We start from the raw sequence: 21,929 nt of genomic DNA on the forward strand, positions 1-21,929 counted from the left end.
CTGCCCTCTTGCCTCACCCCAGTCCCCCTGCCCACCCTCAGGGTCCCTTGCAGCCTGACTCCAAAGCTCAGCTCCCTCTCATTAGCTCTGTCCATCCCTCTGCCTGCCAGGAACTGGTAGCTTCATGAAAATCCCATTAACCTTCATGCCAGAGCTGGCCTCTCCCGCCAGCACCCACATCTCCCAGCCCCACGGTGCTGGCTAGCTTGGCCAGGGCTCTGCCCTGGCACCCTAACACCCCGACACCCTGACACCCTGGTACCCAGGACGCTGGCTGGGAGATGCAGGGCATTACAGCAAACCCTGTGGGGCTGGGATGGTGGCACCAGAGAGGGAGCGCAGAGATGTCAGCTTTGCTCTGTGCAGCCAGCCTCGTGCCGCAGGGTTGGAGCAGGCGTCGTAGTGGAGCTGACCCTGGGGTGGCACCTCTCCTTTCTCTCCTGGAACCCTGGGATGGAGTCACCCAGCTGCTCTGTTAGTGACTGAGAAAGAGGGAAGGAATCCAGGTGCCTTCCTTCAGCACAAAGCCAGTGTGGTACCAGGAGGAGTCGGGAAAGGTTACAGCCCACTTGCATTGTGCCTTCAGCAATTTCAGCTCTTAGGGGTGCAATTAAGAAGAGGGCTCGGTGTTACGGAGGTCTCAATGTGGGGATGCCTCAATACTGACAGACTCCTGAGCTCATTCCCATCCTGGGCTGGCCGACCTATCCATAACACTGCAGCAACGCCAGTGGGTTTCCACCGGCCACAGGAATGGGCTCCAATGACTTCCAGTGCCTGTTTTGAACCTGCTGGGTAGTTCAGCTCTCCCCACACGTTCAGGCAATGCTCCAGTCTCGCTCGGCCATGGCAGGGAGTTGGCACTGGCATGACAGGACGGCGACTACAGCAGCACTGGGGTTGTGTGGGTGCTGCACTCAATGCCCAGCAAAGTGTTGGAGCCAACGTTGCTCTGGGGCAGAGGAGCCCCTGCCCCACTTTGTCTTTCTACAGCAAACCGGGCAAGAGGTGCTGCAGTTTTTCCCCATCTCCTGCTCCGGTGGGATGCCGGGCTGGGAGAGCTGCCAGCTGCCCCTTGCAGCTTCATCCCCATTTAATGGGAAAGGTTTGAGCCTCGGCTCATGATTCCTGCAGCAATTTGATCTGAGATTTCTTTCTTTCCCTTCATTATCCACTCTGATTAACTCAGCTGCTCCTGTCAGCTTCTATTGGTGGCGCGGGCAGTGCTGCAAGAACCAGTTAAAATGCATGAGCTCCAACACAGCCACTCCCGGGAAGCAATGCCGAACGGCGGGAAGGGACTGTGGGATGGGGTGAGAGGATGGGATGAGGGATGCAGTGAGGGGAAGGGATGGGGTGAGAGGATGGGATGAGGGATGGAGTGAGGGGAAGGGGATAAGAGGATGAGCTGAGGGGATGGGCTGATGGGAAGGGGCTGAGGGGATGGGATGAAGGGATGGGGCTGCAGGAACGGGACTCTTGTGCAGATGCCGTGGGCAGCACAGTGGATGCCGTGGATTGCAGGGGTGCTGGTGGCCCCTTGTCCATGCCTGGGAGCCCCATGGTTTCTGGTGGAGAGCCAGAGGTACAGCTGCGGTCACCGCTCTGCCACCTCCTGCGCTGCTGGGTGCTTGAGGGCTGCAGCTTCTCTGCTTTGCAAACGCCCCTTTTATACTGCAGCTCTGCCTTGTTCCCTTTTTCTCATTTCAATAAAACCAAAAGCATCCAGAACTACTACTGCACCCAGGAAAGAGAAGATCTGACACAATTAAAGAGTGGCATCAATCGAGCTGTTTTCCAAATGGTTTGTGATATCAGCCCACCCCCCCTGTACCCCTGTGCTCCCAACCTCCTGAGGCATCATTTACATTTCTTAATAACCCCCCATTAATATTCATGATGCGGGGAGGGCAATAACGGTTGAGCGCCCAGCACTAATTCAATTTCGGGCAGCCTTGGTGTGTTTAGTTAATCACCGGGGGACCTGGGTTACTCAGTACAATTATTTATTCAGAATTAGATCTTGAGGCATCTGGATTGGAACCTGAACTTGGAATAAAATTAAACCAGGATTCTCCTCCTCGCCTCCTTCTCCTGCCGCAGCACCCAGCTGTGGTGCTGAGCAGCTCTGCAGCCCTGCAGAGCCGAGGAGCCGTTGTCTCCACACTGGCACAGGAGCTGCGCTGCTGGGACCATGGGGTGGCTGGGGCTTCTTAACACAGAATCATGGAATGAGTTGGGTTGGAAGGGACCTCACAGCCCATCCAGTCCCACCCCCTGCCATAGGCAGGGACACCTCCCACTGGACCAGGCTGCTCCAAGCCCCATCCAACCTGGCCTTGAACACCTCCAGGGATGGGGCAGACACCACTGCTCTGGACAACCCGTTCCAGGGCCTCTCTACCTTCAAAGGAAAACATTCCTTCCCAAGATCTCATCTCTATCTCCCATATTTCTGCTGAAAATCATTCCCCTCATCCTATCCCTGCCCTCCCTGATCAAGAGCCCCTCCCCAGCTTTCCTGGAGCCCCTTTCAGCACTGAAGGCTGCTCTAAGGTCTCCCCATCACTGGCAGATGCCGGATCCTCACTCCTCCATGCCTGGTCCTGGGCCAGAGCCCCATCCAGCAGCCCATTGCTGCCCATTTGCTGGCGTGGTGGGGGGAAGGGGCTGGGACAGGTTCCTTAGGGCTGTCCTGGAGCTCTGGGATCCACAGGGACGCAGAGGCAGATGCTATGGGTCCCATCACTTCCAGCCAAGTGGTCTTGGGGCTGCAGGGAAGTGTTCAGCCTTGAAGGCTCCAGTGATGCCCTGGTCCCTGCAGAAGGTGGGAGCCTGGGGACATGGAGCCAAGCTTCCTCTGGGTCCTCGCTTTCCTGACCGAGCACAGTCACAGGGTTTGCACTAGGCTGTGCAGAGCCCTCAGCCCCTTCACGCAGCTTTGCCACTCATTCTGGGAGAGGCTAGTGAAGCCACCAGCATGCCTACCTCATCCCCATCCTTTCATGTCATTCAGGGTGTTTTTTATACTTTGATTTTCTCCTGGTTTTGCTCTTTAATTCAATATTTTGTCCCTGTAGTCCAGCTCCCCTTATTGGATAAAACCTCTCCGTTATCGAATCCTGCCCTGCAGCAGCTCGGTGAGAATTTGGTTTCCTGGGCAGCAGCGAGGCCGCAGAGCACGGGGACGGAAGGAGCTGATGGCTGTTTCTGTGACAGCAGCTGCGGGTTGTGGCTCCATACACTGAGCCCACTCTCCCAGCACCCAGGGCTCACGGCGCTGGGCAAAGCCCTCTCGGCAGGAGGAAGTGTTTTGCCCATCGCTGTCGGGCGCTGTTTGCAGAGAGGGGCTGTAAGGACAACCTGAACCAGGCGTGCGTGGGCTGGGACCCTGGTGTGGTGCCCACCGAGCCCTGCCGCAGCCAGCACTCTGGCTAAGCCGTGTCCCAGGGCTTCCACTGCCTTCCTCATGTGGCAGGAGGGACAAGAGGAACCCGCTCCCAGCTCTGTTTTGCATTCACTCCTTTCAGGGCCAGTGTGTTCCCAGTTAATTCCCCTTTACAGGCGTGGGATGGGGGCTGCACCTCTGCCATGCTGAGAAACAGCACCGGAGCGATTGTGCCTGTCCCACGGGGCTGTCAATTCCTGGCTGTCCGCTCACATTTCCGCAGGTTAACGCAGCAGTCACATCTCAGACTCCCAGTTTTATTTCCCTGAACCTCTGCTTGCCTCGCAGCCCTCCTGGAGAAGAGAACGGAACCTTCTCCATCCTGTTGTCCCCGCAGAGCTGCTGCACCGGTACCCGTTTGTCCTGTCCCCAGTGTGGGCTCTCCCCTTTGCCTCCCCAGCACATTTCCCTGTCAGCATTCCCAGGTGGACTCTGCCATCCGCCCCTCGCCATCGAGGCCAGTGACACGGGTCTGTGCCCAGCAAGCTGGTTGTGCCACGCTGTGCCCCGTGCCGGCGTGATGCCCTGCCGTGGCTCTGCCGGCCCCAAGAGCCATATCACAATCACACGTGTGATCTGGTCCCACAGCCAGGGAATAGTCTGGATGCACAGGGATGATCCGGTGATTATGTCCCGCTCATCTCCTCCGTAATGTGCAGAGGGGAGGCAATTGCGGTGTGACTGATCTCCTGTGTTTTATTGAAGCACCGGGGATGCGAGGGGCCTCTCTGCAAACATTATATATATTTTTAATTTCATGACTCCTGCCGAGATAACAGCGCGACAGCGACAGTCGTTGAGGTATGAAAAACGGTTTGGGCTCCAAGCTGTTTATAAAGCATCATCGAGATAAATTCAGTCAGGTTCTGGCCAAGTTGACTCTCTTCTAATTATTCCCATTTGTTAAATTGAAGGATGCTTCTCTCTGCCTGCGGCTCTGCATCCCAGCGAGGCACGGGCTCCGAGGGGTCCGCACACCCCTCCGGCAGCCGTGGCTGCTCGGTGCTGGCTGCGGTTCGAGGCGGCAGCGGTCAAGGACACTGTGTATAAATAGAAATGTTGTCAATAACCACCGGCAGCAGCTCCTGCGCCGGCACAGCCGCTGCAGCCCAGGAACCATCCGCAGGGTACGGAAAATGGATCGCAACAAGGCACTGTGTTTGATGCCTCCGATTTAAGGAGGTCACAGCTGGATTCTGGGGCCAGCTCTGGATCCTGGGGTGTCAGGGCTGGATCCAAGGGTCAGGGCTGGATTCTGCGAGATCAGGGCTGGATCCAGGGATCAGGGCAGGATCCTGGGGTGTCAGGGCAGGACCCTAGGGTGTCAGGGCTGGATCCAGGGCTCAGGGCTGGATTCTGGGAGATCAAGGCTGTATCCAGGAGTCAGGGCTGGATCCTGGGGTGTCAGGGCAGGATCCTGGGGATCAGGGCTGGACCCAGGTATCAGGGCTAGACTCTGGGGTGTCAGCACTGGATCCTGAGGGATCACGGCTGGATCCTGGGGTGTCAGGGCTGGATCCAGGGGTCACAGCTGGATCCCCGGGTCTGGATGCCAGGAATCAGGGCTGGATCCTGCAGTGTCAGGGCTGGATCCCATGGTCTGGATGCCAGGGGACCAGGGCTGGATCCAGGGGATCAGGGCTGGATCCCAGGGACTCAGGGCTGGATCCCGGAGTTTGGATCCAGTGGATCAGGACTAGTACCCCAACTCCTGCTCTCTGACCCCCGCCCTCCCCCAGACGCCTTTACACCCCCGGGCGGCTTTGCCGCAGTGTGGCACCGCCCAGTCGCTCACTTTACGGCAGCATCCCTCCGGGTTCGCTTTGCGGCAGCGTGGCGCCCGCGCTTCGTTTTCCGGCAGTGTGGCGGGTCAAGGCTCGCTTTGCGGCAGCGTCCCTCCCGGGTTCGCTTTCCGGCAGAGTGGCTCCCCCGGCTCCATATACGACAGCGTGGCGCGTCCCGGCTAACCTGTTTTACGGCGCGGTGTCGCGCGGCGCAGCTGCCGGCCGCGGCCATGGACGTTGGGGAGCTGCTCAGCTATCAGGTACGGGGGTGCGGGGGGGTGTCTGCCTGTCTGCCCGCCCCGCTGCTCCGCTCTGAGCCCCGCGGCCAGCCCCGGGGGCCCCAGCGCAGGGAGGGCGTGGAGCTGCTGCAGCGAGCCCAGAGGAGGCCGCGGGTAATGCGGGGGTGGGAGCAGCTCCTGTACGAGACCAGGCTGAGAGTTGGGATTGTTCAGCCTGGAGGAGAGAAGGCTCTGGGGAGAACTTAGAGCAGCTTCCAGTGCTGAAAGGGGCTCCAGGAAAGCTGGGGAGGGGCTCTTGCTCAGGGAGGGCAGGAAGAGGAGGAGGGGGAACGGATTGGAGCTGAAAGAAGGGAGATGAGATGAGATCTTGGGAAGAAATGTTTTATTGTGAGGGTGGGGAGGCCCTGGCCCAGGTTGCCCAGAGCAGTAGAGGCTGCCCCATCCCTGAAGGGGTTCAAGGCCAGGTTGGATGGGGCTTGGAGCAGCCTCGTCCAGTGGGAGGTGTCCCTGCCCATGGCAGGGGATGGAACTGGATGGGCTGTGAGGTCCCTTCCAACCCAAACCATTCCATGATTTTATGTTGAGAAGCCCCAGCCACCCTATGGTCCCAACAACGCTGCTCTGGTGCCAGCGTGGAAAGAACTGTTCCTCGGCTCGGTGTGTTGGTGGAACTAGATGGCCTTTGAGGTCCCTTCCACCCCAAACCATTTTGTGATTGTCTTATTCTCTCCCAGGGCCTCTGCCCTTGTCTGGCGGGTCCCGGTCCCCAGTTCTTCCGCTGGCGCCATTCTCTCTGCAGAAGAGTAGGGATTGAGGACTCACTTCTCCTGACCCTGTGATTCTTTACTCTCCTGTGCCTTAGCTGTGGTTGGTGGTGCTGTCCTTTCCTCGTTCTGGGGTGCAGGTGTGATTCCACAGCTCAGGTGCAGAAAGGAGAACCTGTTTGGTCTCATTGTTCTCATTTCTCAACCTGGCTCTAATGTGGGCTTTTGGTTGTTGGTTTTTCTCTTGCTCTGAAAATGCCAACTCTGCAGGGTTGCCTTCTGTGCTAGGGGAAAGCACACATCTGCTCTGCTTTGGTCACTTGGACTTGATCCATGTTCCCGCTGGATCAGTCGTCTGTACCGGGGTGTGTGTGGTTGTCTGGCAGTGCGAGGCTGTGCTCTTTGCGCCAGAGGGAAGAAAATGCCTCTGAGCGTTGTGGTTTTAATTTCTTTTCCTGCTTCTTGAAATTGTTCTTTGCTGCAGGAACAAAGGTTCTGCAGCTTCCGGCCAAGGACTGAAATGGTTTCTGGAGGATCCCTCCCGGGTCTGGGCTCTGGATAGGGGTGGTTCCTGTGGCAGCAGGGAGACAGTGCTTCAGAGGAGGGGACAGATTTCATAGTCGGTGAATTCTCGCCCCCAGAGCTGGGGAGAATGCAGCATGCAGGTGGAAGAAGTGGAGGAGCAGAAGGCAGATAAATAGCTCTGACTCTGGGAAGAAGAGTTTCCTTCTATGAGGGTACATCTGGCTGGAAATGAGAGGTTTGGCTGCCTCCCCCCTGCATGAGGCTGGCATTTGCCATGGCTCGCACAGGGACAGGCGGAGCAGGTGCCCACCTGTATCATTTCAGAAGCAGACGTTCTTGCCCACTGAATGGGTAAAACTCGGAACAAGAGGACTTCGCGGTGCCAGTGCCGCAGTGAGTGCTGCACCAGGCTCCCTGCCCTGCCTGCAGCTCCTGGGAACAGGGAGGCTTGGGCAGCAGCTCCTGTCCTGCTCTCAGCTTCTGGTTGGTGTTGAAAAGCACCTGGAGTGCAGCTCCAGCTGCTTCCCTGCCCTGGGTGGGCAGCAGGCTCCTGGCCCATCGGTGCTGAGCGGTGGCACCACTGTTGGACAGGCAAGCTGGGTGCCAGGTGACCTGCACCTCTGGTCTCTTCTCTGCTTCCCTCAGTACAACCCAAATAATTGCTGTTCTCTTGTATTGCTTTGGCTATCCCTCCTTTAAACACCTCATCTGTGCCATGGTTCCATCGAGATGTTCTCCCCCGGCACTGAACCCGGCATGGGCAATGCCAGGTTCTGCGCCACCAGTTCCACACCAAGTGTCTGTCGGAGCTGGAAAGGGACCTCTGGCACAAAAAAATATGATCAGAGAGCACCTGGTGGTTTGTACAGAGCTCCGGAACCCATAAAGTTTATGTGTTGCTGCAAAACAGTTGCAGATGGTCCAAAGCGATGGTTAAATATTGTTGCTGCTCTGCCCAGAGCGCCTGCGCAGGGACCTGATTAAGGAGTGTAATTGAGGGGACAGCCCTGATTACAGAGGGTAATTAAGGGGACAAAGCCATCTCCCTTCTTTCAGAGATCTTCCAATTGTCCTGGGAGGGAATAAGGGAGATTATTGTAATTCCAATTAAATGCTGATTTCACCACTGTGAGCGATCATTACAAACTGCTCATTTTTAATGGGGTATTAGTAAAATCAAACAACAAAAGAAGTGGTAAATAATGGGATAAGGTCTGGCTGCATTGAGCTGGGCGGTCACCCAGTGGGTTGCCCTGGAATGGATCCCTGTGTGTTGGTGGGGGCACATGGGGATTGCTGCTGCTGGCGTGGGTGATGCACTGTGGATCATCTATGGGATGGGTGCATCTGTTGGCAGAGGAGCTCAGCCGAGCAGGGTGTTGGCAACTTACAGACTTGTTGCTGGTGGCTCTTGTCCTGCCTGCGGGTCAAACGAGGAGCACTCGCTGTCTCAGTGTTGCCCACAGTGCTCAGCTCTGCCTTGCTCCTGGAGCTCAGTGCTTCCAAGGATTTATTCCAGATTTCTTTCACAAATAATTCCTGCACTTCACGGGAACAGGGTTACTTACAAAGCTGATATCTTAGTCATGCAAAACTCCATTACTGGGTCTTCAGTTGGGGCCCTGAACACCGCGTTCTTGGGTTCTGTAGGATACTTCACATTGGCATCGAGGTGTGCCCCCTGCCTGGGGAGCCTGCGGGCCCTGGCAAAGCGTTCTTGTCTGCCATACAGTCTCTCTGTGGCTCCGTGCCAAGATGGGGCTGTTCTGGCTGCTGGACTCTGGGCTGGTCCTGTGGGATGTGGCTGGACATGGCGTGTTCCCGCAGCTCTGGCAGCCGCAGCCAGTCTGGGAGGGTTAGGATGCGGCAGTTGCTGCCCGCAGCCAGGGTGAAACAGTGGGGCAAGTCTCCCATTGCTGCCTGCTGGTGTCAATTTGCTTTCTTGCAATTTATAGATGTCAGCTACTTAAACTCTCCATTTGGTGAGATCTGATGTGATCAGGATGGCACTTTTTTTCTTGTTCTTTTCCTTATTGCGTTGCCAGTTGCTGGGGAGGGGTTGAATTACTGCATGTGACAGTGACACCTTTGCTTCCAAATGGATCTATTTGAAATTGTATTGTAATGTACAGGACGATAAGTAATGGGAATCTGCTTTAAACAAAAACAACAGCCAAACCCCACCCAACCCAGAAACCCCATCCAAAGCCCTCCAAGCAAATCCATTTTGCAGGCTCTGTGGGTTTGCTCTGCTGTGCAGCTGTTGAGTTACAAGGTGAGCAACCGCTTCAGATAGCAAGGCAGCACTTCAGAAGAGTTTTGGATCAGGAATGCACAGTCCGTAAAGGCAGCAGCAGAGGAGGTGCAGGGAGAGAGGAGATGGATAACCAAACCTGAACAGCTCTAGCTGGGTGCCAGCACCCGGAGCTCTAATTTGTGCTGTTGTGTTGTCTGGGAGACTTGGTTCTGCTTCCCCCTTGAAGTGGTGACTGCAGGTAACCCTGAAAACGTGACAGGCTTCTGGGCAGTTGGCTGTTTGTTTCCTCTCATCATAGTTAATGCTTTGAGGGCCGTTTGCAGGGAGCTGCTTTTGGTTTGTGTTGTTACCTCTCTACTGAAAGCTGTTTTCTTGAGAGCAGAGCTCTCGTCTGCTGGCTCTTCATTCGTGTTGAGGCAAATCAATCCAAACTGCTTGCTGGGCTGGGCAGAGAAGCAGCTGTAGCGGCTTGGCACCGTGGACACTGTAGTCAGAATCACAGTGGGATTCGCCTTCTGAGCCTGCAAGATTTGTTGCTGTCCCAAGCTGCTGGGGAGCTGGGAATACTCCCCTTGGCGCCCATGCTTCTGGATCTGGCTGGGGAATGGCACTGTCATCTCTTCCCTCCGCAGCTTCCTTTGAATCAGACCCAACAGCCCAAATCTCTGTTAGAAAGGCAGGACTTGTGTTGGTGAGAGTGTGATGTGACCCTGAGAGAAAAAGACCCACAAAGCAGAGAAACTGTGGCTCTGCCAGGTCATGTTTTATGAAATACGGGGAACGAATGCCAGAGGGGAGGGGTTATGAAACCGTTGATGTGGCTGCTTGAAAGTAAAAGTGTTCTTCTCCTCGTTTCCATTGTTTGTAACACACAGGCTCCGTTTGAACAGGAGAGAATTGAGCTTTGTTTTCCTGAAGTTATGGAGCATGGAGCACTCCTGTGCCAGCGTATTTGTCCTTCAAACAAATGAGAGAGACCACATTTAATATCCTCGCAGAGTCTGAAGGGAGAGAATTTTTCCATCTATTGCAGATGCATCATCCCTTTTTTTTTGCCTAAATTAAAACATGGGATTAGGGTTAATGCACTTTTCCTTGTCCTTGGCAAATTATCTTTAATTTTGTCAATTAAATAGAAATTGTGGAATGAAATAGCAGGTTGTTCCCAGCCAACAGAGAGGTGCAAGCAGTGCTTATTCTGGTGCCAGGCCCCTGCAGAACCACAGCAAGCGATGATGTTCGTGTCCCACGTGCTCTGAACTGAGCTCTGATTCTGCATTCCAGTGGTCAAGGGGAATTAGGATGTGCAAAGGGATTCAGTGGGTGCTTGAACACTGGGTAGGTAAAACATTACCTTTCCTGGCTCTGCACTGGAGCCCATTGCTCACCTGTTTGTAAAGCATGAGGGTGGCTCAGCTGGCTCAGCCAATTCCTGAGGGCGGCAGCGCTTGAGCCACTGAGCGTTCCTGTTTGGGCCCTTCTGGTCTGCACAGAGCTGCGCTGTGCTGCTGTGAAGGTGTTCTCCCGTAAATTGTGTTCCCAGATCAAACAAGGTAGGATGTTGACACAGCCCTTGTCAGAGCCATTTGTCTGCTGGTGCCATGCTCCGTGTCTCAAAGTTAATTTCCTTTCTGGCTCTCGGTATTGTTAGGCCTCGTGTAAGTAAATGTTTTAAGCACCTTGTAAGAGTTCCCGCAGCGTCTCGTGATGTTGCATTCTGGTTTGCAAGGGTCACACAAGCCCCCTGGTCATTTACCTTCTTTCTCTGCCTTTAGCCAAACCGAGGGACAAAAAGGCCCCGTGATGAAGAGGAGGAAGAAATCAAAGCCCGTCGGAAACAAGGCACTGCACGAGAGCACAGTCGGCACCGGGAGGAGGAGTCCACACAGGAGGAGACGGATGATGAAAAGAAGAAACTTCTTCAGATAATTGAGAGGGATGGAGAAGAGGAAGAAGAAGAGGTAAATCTGTCCTGTGGGAAGGGGGAGACGTGAGGAATCTGCAAAAACATTTGCATCTCCGTCCTTTCCATTCTGTACCATGTAGGTGATGAGGGTAATGGGTGATTTTCATGTGCCTTGTAGGGCTTCATGTTCTGAGTGTGCTTTCCTGCTCTGCAAGGTGTTCACAATTCAAACGGGCCTCTCGGGGATCTCCTTCGGAGGCTTAAAGGGGAGAGTGAAAGGAAGGGGAGAGCTTTCAAGCCTGATCTCTGGTTTAGGCTGAGAATAGAGGCCTGCCCCTCTATTCCTGCTTCCATACGAGGACAGGCTGAGAGAGTTGGGGTTGTTCAGCCTGGAGAAGAGAAGGCTCCGAGGAGATCTTATAGCGATAGCACTGTAGCTGTGCAGCACAGCAAATACGCAAACATTCCTCTATACAGGAGAGGTCGTGGGGCGGAGGAGGGGGGCAGTGGCTGTCAAGGGTAAATGATTTCAAGCCTTGGAGACAGAAATCCAATGCAGCATTGGCCTTTCTGCCAAGGGCTGGGGAAAAGATCACTTTATAAATGTGACACATGGATTGGTATAAATCTACGAGATATTTGCTTCCTGCTGGCTGTGTCCTGTGTGATAAAAGCCCAGGTGATGTTCACTACCGCAGAGTCGTGTGGGTGTGTATGATAGCACTGTGCTTTGTGTGCAGCATTGCTAGCATTTGTCTCTAAACTCTCCCTTGGTTTTGGTGTTGGGCTGTTGCACAGTTGCCTGGGAGGCCAACTGTATCCTGGGCCGCATCAAAAGAAGCGTGGCCAGCAGGGCAAGGGAGAGGATTCTCCCCATCTACTCTGCTCTCATGAGACCCCACCTGGGGTCCTGCATTCAGTTCTGAAATCCCCAGCGTAAGAAGGATATGGAACCGTTGCAATGGGTCTGGAGGAGGCCATGGAGGTGACGCAAAGGCTGGAGCACCTCCTGTATGAGGACAGGATGAAAGAGTTGGGGTTGTTCAGCCTGAATAAGAGAAGGCACCGGGAAGGCCTTAGAGCAGCTTCCAGTACTGAAAGGGGCTCTGGGAAAGCTGAGGAGGGGCTTTTTTCAAGGGCCTGTAATGATAGTACTAGAGGGAATGGCTTTAAATTGGAAGGGATGATTAAGATTAGACATTAGGAAGAAATTCTTCACAATGGGGGGGGGGGGGGGCCTGGAACAGGGTGCCCGGAGCAGTAGTGGCTGCCCCATCCCTGGATGTGTTTGAGGCCAGATTGGATGGGGCTTGGAGCCCTTGATCCAGTGGGAGATGTCCCTGCCCCTGGCAGGGGGTGGGACTGGATGGGCTGTGAGGTCCCTTCCAACCCAACCCATTCCATGATGCAATGAGGATAATGCAGGATTTCTGTAGCATTTGAGCTCTGGTGGAGATGCATGTATGTAGCCAGGAATCCTCTAGACTGGCTGGACTCTGCAACCCACTGCAGGTGGGTTCCTGCAGTGCACAAGGCCCTCACCTTTGTCAAGCAACGTTCTCCCATCCAGGCGTTGCAGGGGCTGGAAATCTAAGGTTTGTTTAGAACCAGAATCTCTTATTTCTGATCTTGGAATGCAGTCAGTGTAAGCGCCACCCAAGGGTGCTTTGTACCGGTGAATTCGAGGGGAGGAAGCCTACAGACTGGCTTCCTTGCAACGCTGAATGCAAATGAAATGCAATGTACAGAGCCAATGCTAACGGAGGTGTTGCAGTGATAGATGTTAGAAAAAGCAGAGAATTGAATCAACAGAGGGAAGCAGTGTCAGCAGGAGCGACAGCATCCATGTAGGTTGCGATCCCATTTCAGGGGGAATGTGCTTTGGGCACTGTAGTATTGATTACCTGGGCAGGATGATGACATGGGCAGGATGGCACTAGGACAGGTTGGGCTTGGGAATATTGAGAATTCAATAATGGAAGGGTTGGGCTAGTGGTGTTGCAGTAATGGAGACCGAAGAAACGGGGATTTTCTCTTGCACAAGACTGCAGCTGAATCACTAGTGAAAGAATATCCAGAGCAGGAGCAGCTCTTGGTTTAATCCTGAACAGGAGGTGGGGCACAAAACATGGCTAAAGATGGGAAGGGGCCTGGTTTGGTTTTTATTTTGAGAACTTCTCTTTAATGTGACTGTAACCATCAAACAGAGGAGAGGGAAGAGGGCACACAAGGAAATAAGTATCGCTAGTGTTTTGTTAAAAGGACTGCATTAAAATCGTGAAACAGAGGAAATAACAGCTTTGTGTTTGTAGGTGTCAGAGTGGCTGAGGTGATATTTGTGCAGCAAATGTGTGATGCCAGCGAAAAACACGAGGAGAATTTAAGAGGAAAGCGTTAGAGTGAAATATTGATTTTTTTTTCTATTTTTTTTTTTTCCCCTCTTTAGGAAAAGACTTTACAACAAGAGTGAAAGCTTATCCGAGTGAGGAGAATAGCAGAGAGCGTAAACCCAGGGCAGTTAAACGTAGCCCTGCAAAAAGAAATGACACAAAAAGAACTTGCCGTGGGCGTGAGCTGCTCAGGCAAATGTGTCGGCAGCCAAAGCCTTGGTACACCTTGAGCACAGCTCAAGGCAGATGGGCCATTCAAAGGGGTTTGGATTTTGTTGATACTTGGTTTCAGGAGGTGTAGGGGAGCTCTCCTGGTTCACTTCCCAGGGACCTTCCCTTGGTAAAGCCCTAGTTCATAAAACTGGATTTCTAGAGATTCACTTTGGGGCACAGGCTCGGGTCAGAGAGGAAGAAATCCATGAGTGGGTGGCAGGGGGAGTCTCAGTTTGGGCAGCAGTGAGACCTCTATGGTATGTGTGCTGAGTGAGGTTTCCAGCCCAAACGCTGAGCTCTGTTCTCTGACTTTTCTGATGTGGTTAGGATGAACCTTTGGATGAAAGTTCAGTGAAGAAGATGATTCTCACCTTTGAGAAGAGATCTTACAAAAACCAGGAGCTGCGGATCAAGTTTCCCGACAACCCAGAGAAGTAAGAGTGTGCCCGGCCCCTCTCTTATCCTTTTTCCTTTGCTTTTAGGTTTCAGCCCTAAATCCATTTCTCGGCTACAAATGTTTTCCAGTACAGAAGGTGCATGCGACAGCAGTTATTGCCATGGTGTTCTGCTGAATTGTTTGTGACTCAGTTTGTCTATTAAAAGTGGCGATATTGAGGCTCGGGTGGTGGCTGGTGCATGGCTGCAGCATGAAGAGAGGAATTGGCAATGACGGGAAACTTCTAGCGCATTAAATTCTTGCTGTTGTTAACATTATTGTGAAACTGCCGTACCAAGGCTTCGGTTTATGTGGGGTTTGTTTTGGGAGTGCACAAGTTCAATACGGCTTCGCTGCCTGCGGATGAGGTACCCAAGTACGTGGTTGGGCTCTCAGGGACAGGCACTGAGGTGCTGTCCCAGTTCCATCCCTGCTGAAGTTCCCTCCCTTCCCAGGGGCTCCTGAGTTGTTGCCGCCTCCTCACTGCCAGGCAAGTGGTTAGGGATGTGAGATGTTCTGAAAGGGGAGATCCTGGGCTGCTGTGTTTTTTGCTTTCCAAATCTTGAAAGGTTTCATGCCATCATTGAGCACAATGGATGTGCTTTTAGCCTTTTCGTTAACTGTTCTTGTCTGGCCTCAGGTTCATGGAATCCGAGCTGGATTTAAATGACATCATTCAGGAGATGCACGTGATTGCGACGATGCCGGACCTGTATCACCTGCTGGTGGAGCTGAATGCTGTGCAGTCTCTTCTTGGGCTGCTGGGACACGACAACACAGATATCCTTGGGTTGTTAACACAGCTCTCATGAGAGAGGCTTTCTACAGGTTTCTCCCTAATCCCCTATATCCTGCTTTCACAGCCTCCTGCGGATGTTTTTCTCTTTTTTCCCGCTGCACTGAATTTTTCTTTTTTTATTTTCAAGTGAAAGCCTTCTTTGTCCAAGCAATATTGATTTGGAATTCTTTCAGTGCTGTTATTCTTGTTTTATGGATCTGTCATCTAAGTCAGAGTAGCTGCGTTAGAGTGGGAGCAGGTGAACAATGCAGGAAAAGCTGAAGTACGGGCTGAGTGGCATGCAGCCTTGAACTGTGTGCAGGCTTGGTCTGGAACAGCCCCCGGGAGAAATGGAACTCCTTTACCCCTTTCTGCTGAGCTGTCACGCTCTCAACTGTTTGCTTTCAGCTCACTGCAGCGCTACACCAGAGCGTGTAAATGAGTTGAATTCTTCTTGTGTCTGTGCCTTTGATTCGGTACACTCAGAGCTTGAGGCTGTGGTAGCCCCTCTGGCTGACATTCCCGTGTGCTGTTAGTTCTTGTGTTGCTGCACCTGATCCCCATGGCACCTGCCTCCTGCTCCTCTGGAGATCTGAGGACATCTCGGAGAGAGTTGTGTCTCTGTGCCGTTAAAGATTTTGGCAGGTTTGAACAAAACCAGTCAGGTTTTTGATATCCTGCTGCCTGGGTGCTTTGCTGCCAGCTGATAAATAAAACTGTGCCTGGCTTTACAGTTGTGTAGTCTTTAAAAGCACAGCTTAGCTTGCATTGCCTGTTGTACGGTGGATTAACTGAACAATCGTGACATGATTTGAGAGATCGTGTGTCTGGGTCCTGACATGTGTGACTGGGGAGAGCCAGGGCTTAAACCTGGGACTAGAGCAGGCTTTTCTTTTTGCTCTTTATTGATTCATGACTTTAGGAAAGTGATTTATTCTTTACTTCTTTTCTTCTCTTGTAAGGAGGTAGATCATTCTCACCAGCGGTTCTGAGGGGTTTGAGACAACTCTGTTAAAAGATGGTTAAGAGCTAAATGTTGTGGGCTGACACACAGATGCTGGTTTTCTTTTTTTAGCTCTTTTCCTGTAGTGATGCGTATTAAGAATTCATAATTCGTTCTTTCTGAGTGGGTGCAATGATCAGAAGATAAAACCAAAGCATAAATACTGTATCACTTAGCAGGTTACATCAGAAGACCTATCGTGTGTCTCTGGGTGTTCTGACTTGCATCTTCCTGCCCCAGCGACCACTGCAGTGCTCCTTGTCTGTGACCTGTCCTGGAAATGACTCTTGAAGTGTTTGGGAATGATTTACTGCTGCACGATGGGAACACCCACCACCCATAACCAGTTCCACGGCTGCCATAGCTCCATCTCTTATATTTTTCATCAGACACCGCAGGCTTTTTGTCCTCTGTGTGTGGTGTTGAAAGCTTCCACTGAATTTCTCATTCACAAGGAAAATAGAAACCGTGGGGATTTTGACTGGGATGGCAGAGCTGGAGCGTAGCTGGAGAGCACAGGGATGCAGCTTGCTTTGTCCTTTCAGCCGTGAAAAGCTGTGTCCTCGGGTCACTGCTGCTGTCAAGGACTCATCACCATTTCCTCTGTGAGCTCTTTTTAATTGGTTTGCCACTTGCCTGTCAGTTTACGGGTAGAAACTTGGCCTGTGAATTGCAATTTTGGGGAAAATCTATTTCTCATTGTAGAACTGCTGAAATGGGTTTGGATCCATTGAAAGCAGGACATGGGCTGTGGGAACGGCTCTGCACACAGCTGCTGGGGACAGGACAGAAACACTGCCAAGGGGAAGCATCTAAACCGAAGCCTGAACTGCTCCCTTTCCAGCTTTTAAACAAATGGAAAAAGATTTTAAAAATGAGTATTTCAAGGAGGGAATGAAACGTGTGGCTCTTCAGGAGCGATTTCAATGTAGTGTCTGGTGGGACTTCTGCAAGGAGACAAAAGCAGAGTCTGGGGGGAGCAAGTGATCTGCTGAATGATTCATGGTGTTGTACACAAAGTGTGAATGAAAGATGATCACTGACAAAGCTTCATTAATGAAAGACAGGAAAACTTCGAGTAAGGTTTTGCTTTTCTGTCTCCTAAATTTTATAGGACAACTTGTACTCTCGATGGAAACCCCAGTGGAAGCTCCCTCAGCTGGAACGCCCTGCATGATGAGCTCCTTATCTCAAGTTCTTTGCTATGTACTCGCAGAATAATCTGGCTTGGTTGTCTTTACAGCACCTGGTAGGCAGTGGTGTCTGCAGCCTGGTCCTCCCCTAGCCTCTCTTCCAGGGGTTGATCGAACCCTGCTCCCTCCCTCTTTCCTCATACATCACATGCTTGCTCTCTGGCTGTCTCCATGGTCCTCTGCTCTCTGAAATCCAGTCTGTCAAGTCTTGCTTTTACTGGGAGAGGCCCCATATGAAAAAAATATTTTACATGTTAGAGGACGCAGCAGGTGAGAATCCCTTCTCTTGCCCTGTTGGTTTTCTCTTCCTTATGCTGTGCAGTCTGATCAGCCTTTGTCACAGCTGTGGCACTGCCGTCTTGACTGTGGCTGTATCACCAGAGTTTGCCTCTCCAGGCAGCGCCAGTCTGTGGGCTTGGTGAACAACATGAGGTTCCTCTTGACCTGCTCCTCCAGCTTTTCTTAATTAAGAGCTGATTTCTTGCAGACTAAATGTAAGGCAGGTTATTGTCTCTTAACTTGCTTACTGAGTTGTATTCCGACTTGCTTTTCAAAATCGTACCGTGGCACCTTTGCTTTGGATCGTCGCGAGAGGCTGTCTGCCCAGTGAAGGGTAACTGCCTCTCTCTGCTTCCTGGTGGCTGTTGCAGCTGGAAGTGATGTCTCCCCATCCAGAAAAAACCCAGATAGCTTTGGTTGGGTCAGGGATTGCTGTAGTATCCATAAAGCAGTGGAATCTGTTACTGCTGCATGTCTTCTGCCTTGCCCAGATACGGGTTAGCTTGGGCCTGCAACAGGTGGCTCGCTCTGCCCTCCCTGAGTTAAGTCATGACTGGAACCTTGCTAAGAAAAGGTACGTGAAAACCTTTCTGCTGCTGCTGCCTGACTGTCTGAGCAACGGCACAGAGGGGAGGCCAGGGAGGCCGGGCTGTTGGCCTGTGCATTCTAAAGAGCTTCATCACAAAGTTGTTCTATAGGACACGCAGCAAGCGGTGTGTCCTGCTCTGCCCCGTGGGATGCGGCAGATTGATCAACATGTCTGAGAGAATAGGAGAGTGGCTCTAATGAGGTGGAGTGCGCCTCGTCCTGCAGGAGAGCTGTGCTGCAGTTGGGGGAAGCGTGTGTTTTGCAGCCCAGAGTTAATGAGTAGAAATTAGGCTGGCAGAAGCTCTGCTGCTCCTGCGAGGGCTGTGGTTCGAGGAGCGTGCAGCCCTAATTGGGCCCAGCAGAAGGGGGCGATGGCTCCTGCCTCCTGCAGTGGCCTCGTTAGGTGTGTGCCGCACCAGATTAGCGGGACGCTGCTGAGAGCAGAATACCCAAATCGGATCATTGCAACTCATTTCTCTTTGCGTACATTTGACCTGGCAATGCAAGGAGGGGGCCTGGCCACACCAGTTCCAGCAAGTGTGATTTGAGAAAATCAATACATCAGGGTCATCAAAACTCGGTAAAATTACCTGATACAGTAAGCAGGCAATCGCCTTGATTTTTACAATTCCTAATTGTTAGGATTCCCTGATTTTGGCGCTTATGCAGGCTGTCTGCTGGAGCAGTCTCTGCACGCTTGGTTCCACTGCTCCTGTGTCCCACTGCTGGGATGGATTCCTGGTGGTTCTGGGTTATGCTGTGAGCTCACTGGCATAAATAATCAGCTTTTGACGTTAAATGTGTCTGTCTCTGTTGTTGCCCTTAACACCAAGCACATATTTCCATCGCCGTGGTAGACCTGCTGCAAGAACTGACTGACATCGATACTCTCCATGAGAGTGAGGAGGGAGCCGAAGTCCTCATAGACGCTCTAGTAAGTAGTAAACTCCTGTTGCGTTTAACACCTGGACGTCTGCCTCACACAGCCTTGCAGCGAATGCTCTGACCCACTGCTCCATCTGCCCTGGGGTTTATTGCCTGCTGCCTGGCGTTCAGAGCTGGCTGCAGAGCCGCCTGTCCTGCAGCTGCAGTGCTGTGACAGGGACTGCGATGGGTATTTTGATGGAATGTCTGACGGGGAGCGGGTTGTTTGTGCACCTTGTCACCACGTCTGGCTTGGAAGGAACACACTTGATTGCAAAATTAGTGTAGGCTGGGAGACTTTTTTCATGCAAAAAGGGGGAATGATGTGGTTATTGTGGCTTGGGCAGTGTCTACTGGAAAATAGCTGCTTGATTTGCATCTTTCTTCCTTCTGGCAGAAAAGGGTGACCTCTGTTTGCCCATGAAGACCTCAAGTTTGTAGCAGGGCTCAGACTGTTCTCTAGAGGGCAGTGGGGCCATTGTGGCATCTGTCTCACCTCTTGCCTAGGAGCACAGGAGTCTTCTACCCCGGAGCTCTGGTTTCACACCTCGAAATCTGTGCTAGAACATCTGTTACAGTGAGGGTATGCCCCTTCCTTAGCAAGGAGTAAAAGCCTGAAGCATTTTGTGGAACAGAACTCATGCATTTTAAGGGTGGAGAACTAAGCTGAGAGAGGGGAGATTGAGATGAGATCTTGGGAAGAAATGTTTTCCTGTGAGGGTGGGGAGGCCCTGGCACAGGCTGCCCAGAGCAATTGTGACTGGAGGTGTTCAAGGCCAGGCTGGATGGGGCTTGGAGCAACTGGATCCAGTGGGAGGTGTCCCTGCCTACGGCAGGGGGTGGAACTAGGGGCTTTGAGGTCCCTTCCCACCCAAACCTTTCCATGATTCTGTGATTAAATGACCCCAGAGAATGATCTATGGTGCACTGGAAGATGCAGTGCTTGGTCAGAATTGCTCCCTGCCTAGTTCATCCGTCTGAGTGCCTCTTGGACTCTGTGATGATGGACTTGCCCCATTCCTGGTGTTTGCACTGGATGCTCAATACTTCTCAGGTGCAGAGAAGGATGTGAATTGAGCAGAAGCCTCCAGAGAGCTGATGCCCCACAAAACTTGAGGTTGACACGTCTGTCCTACCTTTGGGCAGCTTCTGCTGGTGAATCGCTGCATTTGTGAACCACTGACTGTGTCTTGTTCAGTAATGATTATGTTGGAATCAAAAGGCACAGAATTAGGGGGTTTCTTTTGTTTGCTTTGGCTGCTCTGTTTTCTCCTACAATCCTTCTTGTCCAGTCACTATAATGTTGCCTTCCAAAGGTTAATGGCAGTGGCCTGGAGCTGAGCTCCTCCGCTGGCCTCTGGGCTGTTGTTAATTACTCTGCCTTGGTGGAAGGATGGCTGGATGGCTGAAACACTGGAGTGGAACTGCTCGAGAAGGTGTTTTCTATAAAATGTAGAAAGAGGCAGTAAATCAAGCAAAGTTCTTTCTCTTTTCCTTGTCACCAGCCTGCTGATAATGGCTAAGTTGTAGAGGTTTTATTGTCCTCTTTGAAAGAAACAGGGCAGGCGTTCTTGGGGGGAAATGCTTAGGTTTCTGCTTTTTAGATTGCCTTTCTTTCTTCAGGAAGGTGGGTATTGTGTTGTGGGGTATCTGGGAAGGTCATTGTACTGCCTGCTGCACCAGTGGATATTTTGACAGAGCCCAAAGCTGGTTGTCAGTGTTTGGATTGGAAATGTTCAGTTTAACTTCCCCCAGCGTATATCCGCAATGGAAAGCCAGCCAAAGTCCAGCTGGGCTCTGGACAGTTGCTGCTCTACAAACACCTCTTGTGTCAGCTTTTGGGTGAGGAGGCCCCACCTGCAGACGTGGGTTGATCTGTCAGGTTTCATCAGCTCTGTCTGTTCACCGTACTAGAGTTTAACTGCAGCGCTTCCTTGACAATCGTTCAGCCTCTGGGTTTAAGTGTGTGGGTGTGAGCGCTGTTTCATCAGCTTTCTGTACCCAGTCAGGTGGAAGAGGCAACAGAAGCGTGGGCAGAGCAGCAGGGGCAGCTGAGAGGGACTGCTGGCAGAACTGACAGCCAATGTGGCCGTGCTGGCTCGGGGCACCTTGCACTTAAGAATTCTGAGGGACTATAAATCAATCGGACTGGGTCAGGAGATAAGGCTGTGACAAGGTGCATGTCTTCCTCCAGGTGTTTTTGTGTTTAATCTGAAACACAAAAGTTGTTTAATTAATTAGGACAAACACAGTGGCAGATTTACTTGCTGAATCCTTTGCTTCCTCTGAGATTTAGAGCGAGATGTTTGTCTGGCAGGATGTTTCAGTAGGGCTTATTGATTTGGATCATTTATTGCCCCCGTTCTTTCTCCTTCATCTGCCTTTTTTCGGTCTTTCTGACCTCTTTCTCTTTCCCGTGACCCTGGGGACGTAGGTGGAGGGCCAGGTCGTGGCCTTATTGGTCCAGAATTTAGAGCGCCTGGATGAAAGTGTGAAAGAGGAAGCTGATGGTGTCCACAACACATTGGGTAAGTGGCTGCTGCATGGCCTTTCCTGTTTTTTGTGCACAGGGGTGGGTTATCCCTCCCTCTTATTCCTTGCCTCCTTTCCCCTTGAGCTATCAGCACCTGGGTGAAGGACCCAGGGCAGCTTTCCTTCCAGCAGAGCTGTCCCTCCCAGAAAAGCCTGGTCCGTGGAACCAGCATTTGCTGTGTGGCTGCAGCTGACGTGCCCCTTCCGAAAGCAATTGTTTAGGGCGGTGTGGATGCACAGCTGCACCTGTGCACAGCACTGGAGGGTGCTCTCTCCTACCTAGGGGGGTTGCTGTGTGCTTGTCTGTGAGCCCACATGCTCCATCAGGAGGCTCGTTTGGGTCTCAGCAATACATTTAACTCTCGTGTAGCAAAGCATCTGTATTTCCTGTGAGCAGACATTGTGTCCCTGTTCCCTAGGCTTTGCACAGCACACTAACCGCTTTGCAGTGTGTCACTGCTAGTGTTTAGACCATTGTCCACTCTTTTCAGTCAGTTGGGACTGTAATCTCCCAAGAACTGGAAGAGTAGGAGAGACTGGAAAGAAGAGTTTGGGGAATTGTATTTAGTTCAGTGTTGTGCAGTAGGAATTGTAGCTGGAGCAAAGGGAATGTATCCTGGGCTCCTTCCAGCTGGAGCTGGTGTCACTGTGAGGATGAGCTGTGTGGGCA

At 52.3% G+C, this 21,929-nt stretch overlaps 1 protein-coding gene across 1 annotated transcript in view; it reads left to right on the forward strand.

Moving 5' to 3' along the window:
- Positions 1 to 5,339: 5,339 nt before the first annotated feature.
- Positions 5,340 to 21,929, forward strand: part of CTNNBL1 (catenin beta like 1) — a 47,441-nt gene continuing 30,851 nt past the window's right edge. Inside the window, exons 1-6 of the mRNA XM_054081254.1 lie at positions 5,340 to 5,492; positions 10,793 to 10,978; positions 13,854 to 13,960; positions 14,603 to 14,742; positions 18,640 to 18,737; positions 21,162 to 21,255. Of these exons, the coding sequence (XP_053937229.1) occupies positions 5,463 to 5,492; positions 10,793 to 10,978; positions 13,854 to 13,960; positions 14,603 to 14,742; positions 18,640 to 18,737; positions 21,162 to 21,255 (655 nt within the window). The 5' untranslated portion in view covers positions 5,340 to 5,462. The remainder of the gene's footprint in view (positions 5,493 to 10,792; positions 10,979 to 13,853; positions 13,961 to 14,602; positions 14,743 to 18,639; positions 18,738 to 21,161; positions 21,256 to 21,929) is intronic.

Source organism: Cuculus canorus, chromosome 16 (genome assembly GCF_017976375.1).
Source record: "Cuculus canorus isolate bCucCan1 chromosome 16, bCucCan1.pri, whole genome shotgun sequence".
In the NCBI taxonomy this organism is placed as follows: Eukaryota; Metazoa; Chordata; class Aves; order Cuculiformes; family Cuculidae; genus Cuculus; species Cuculus canorus.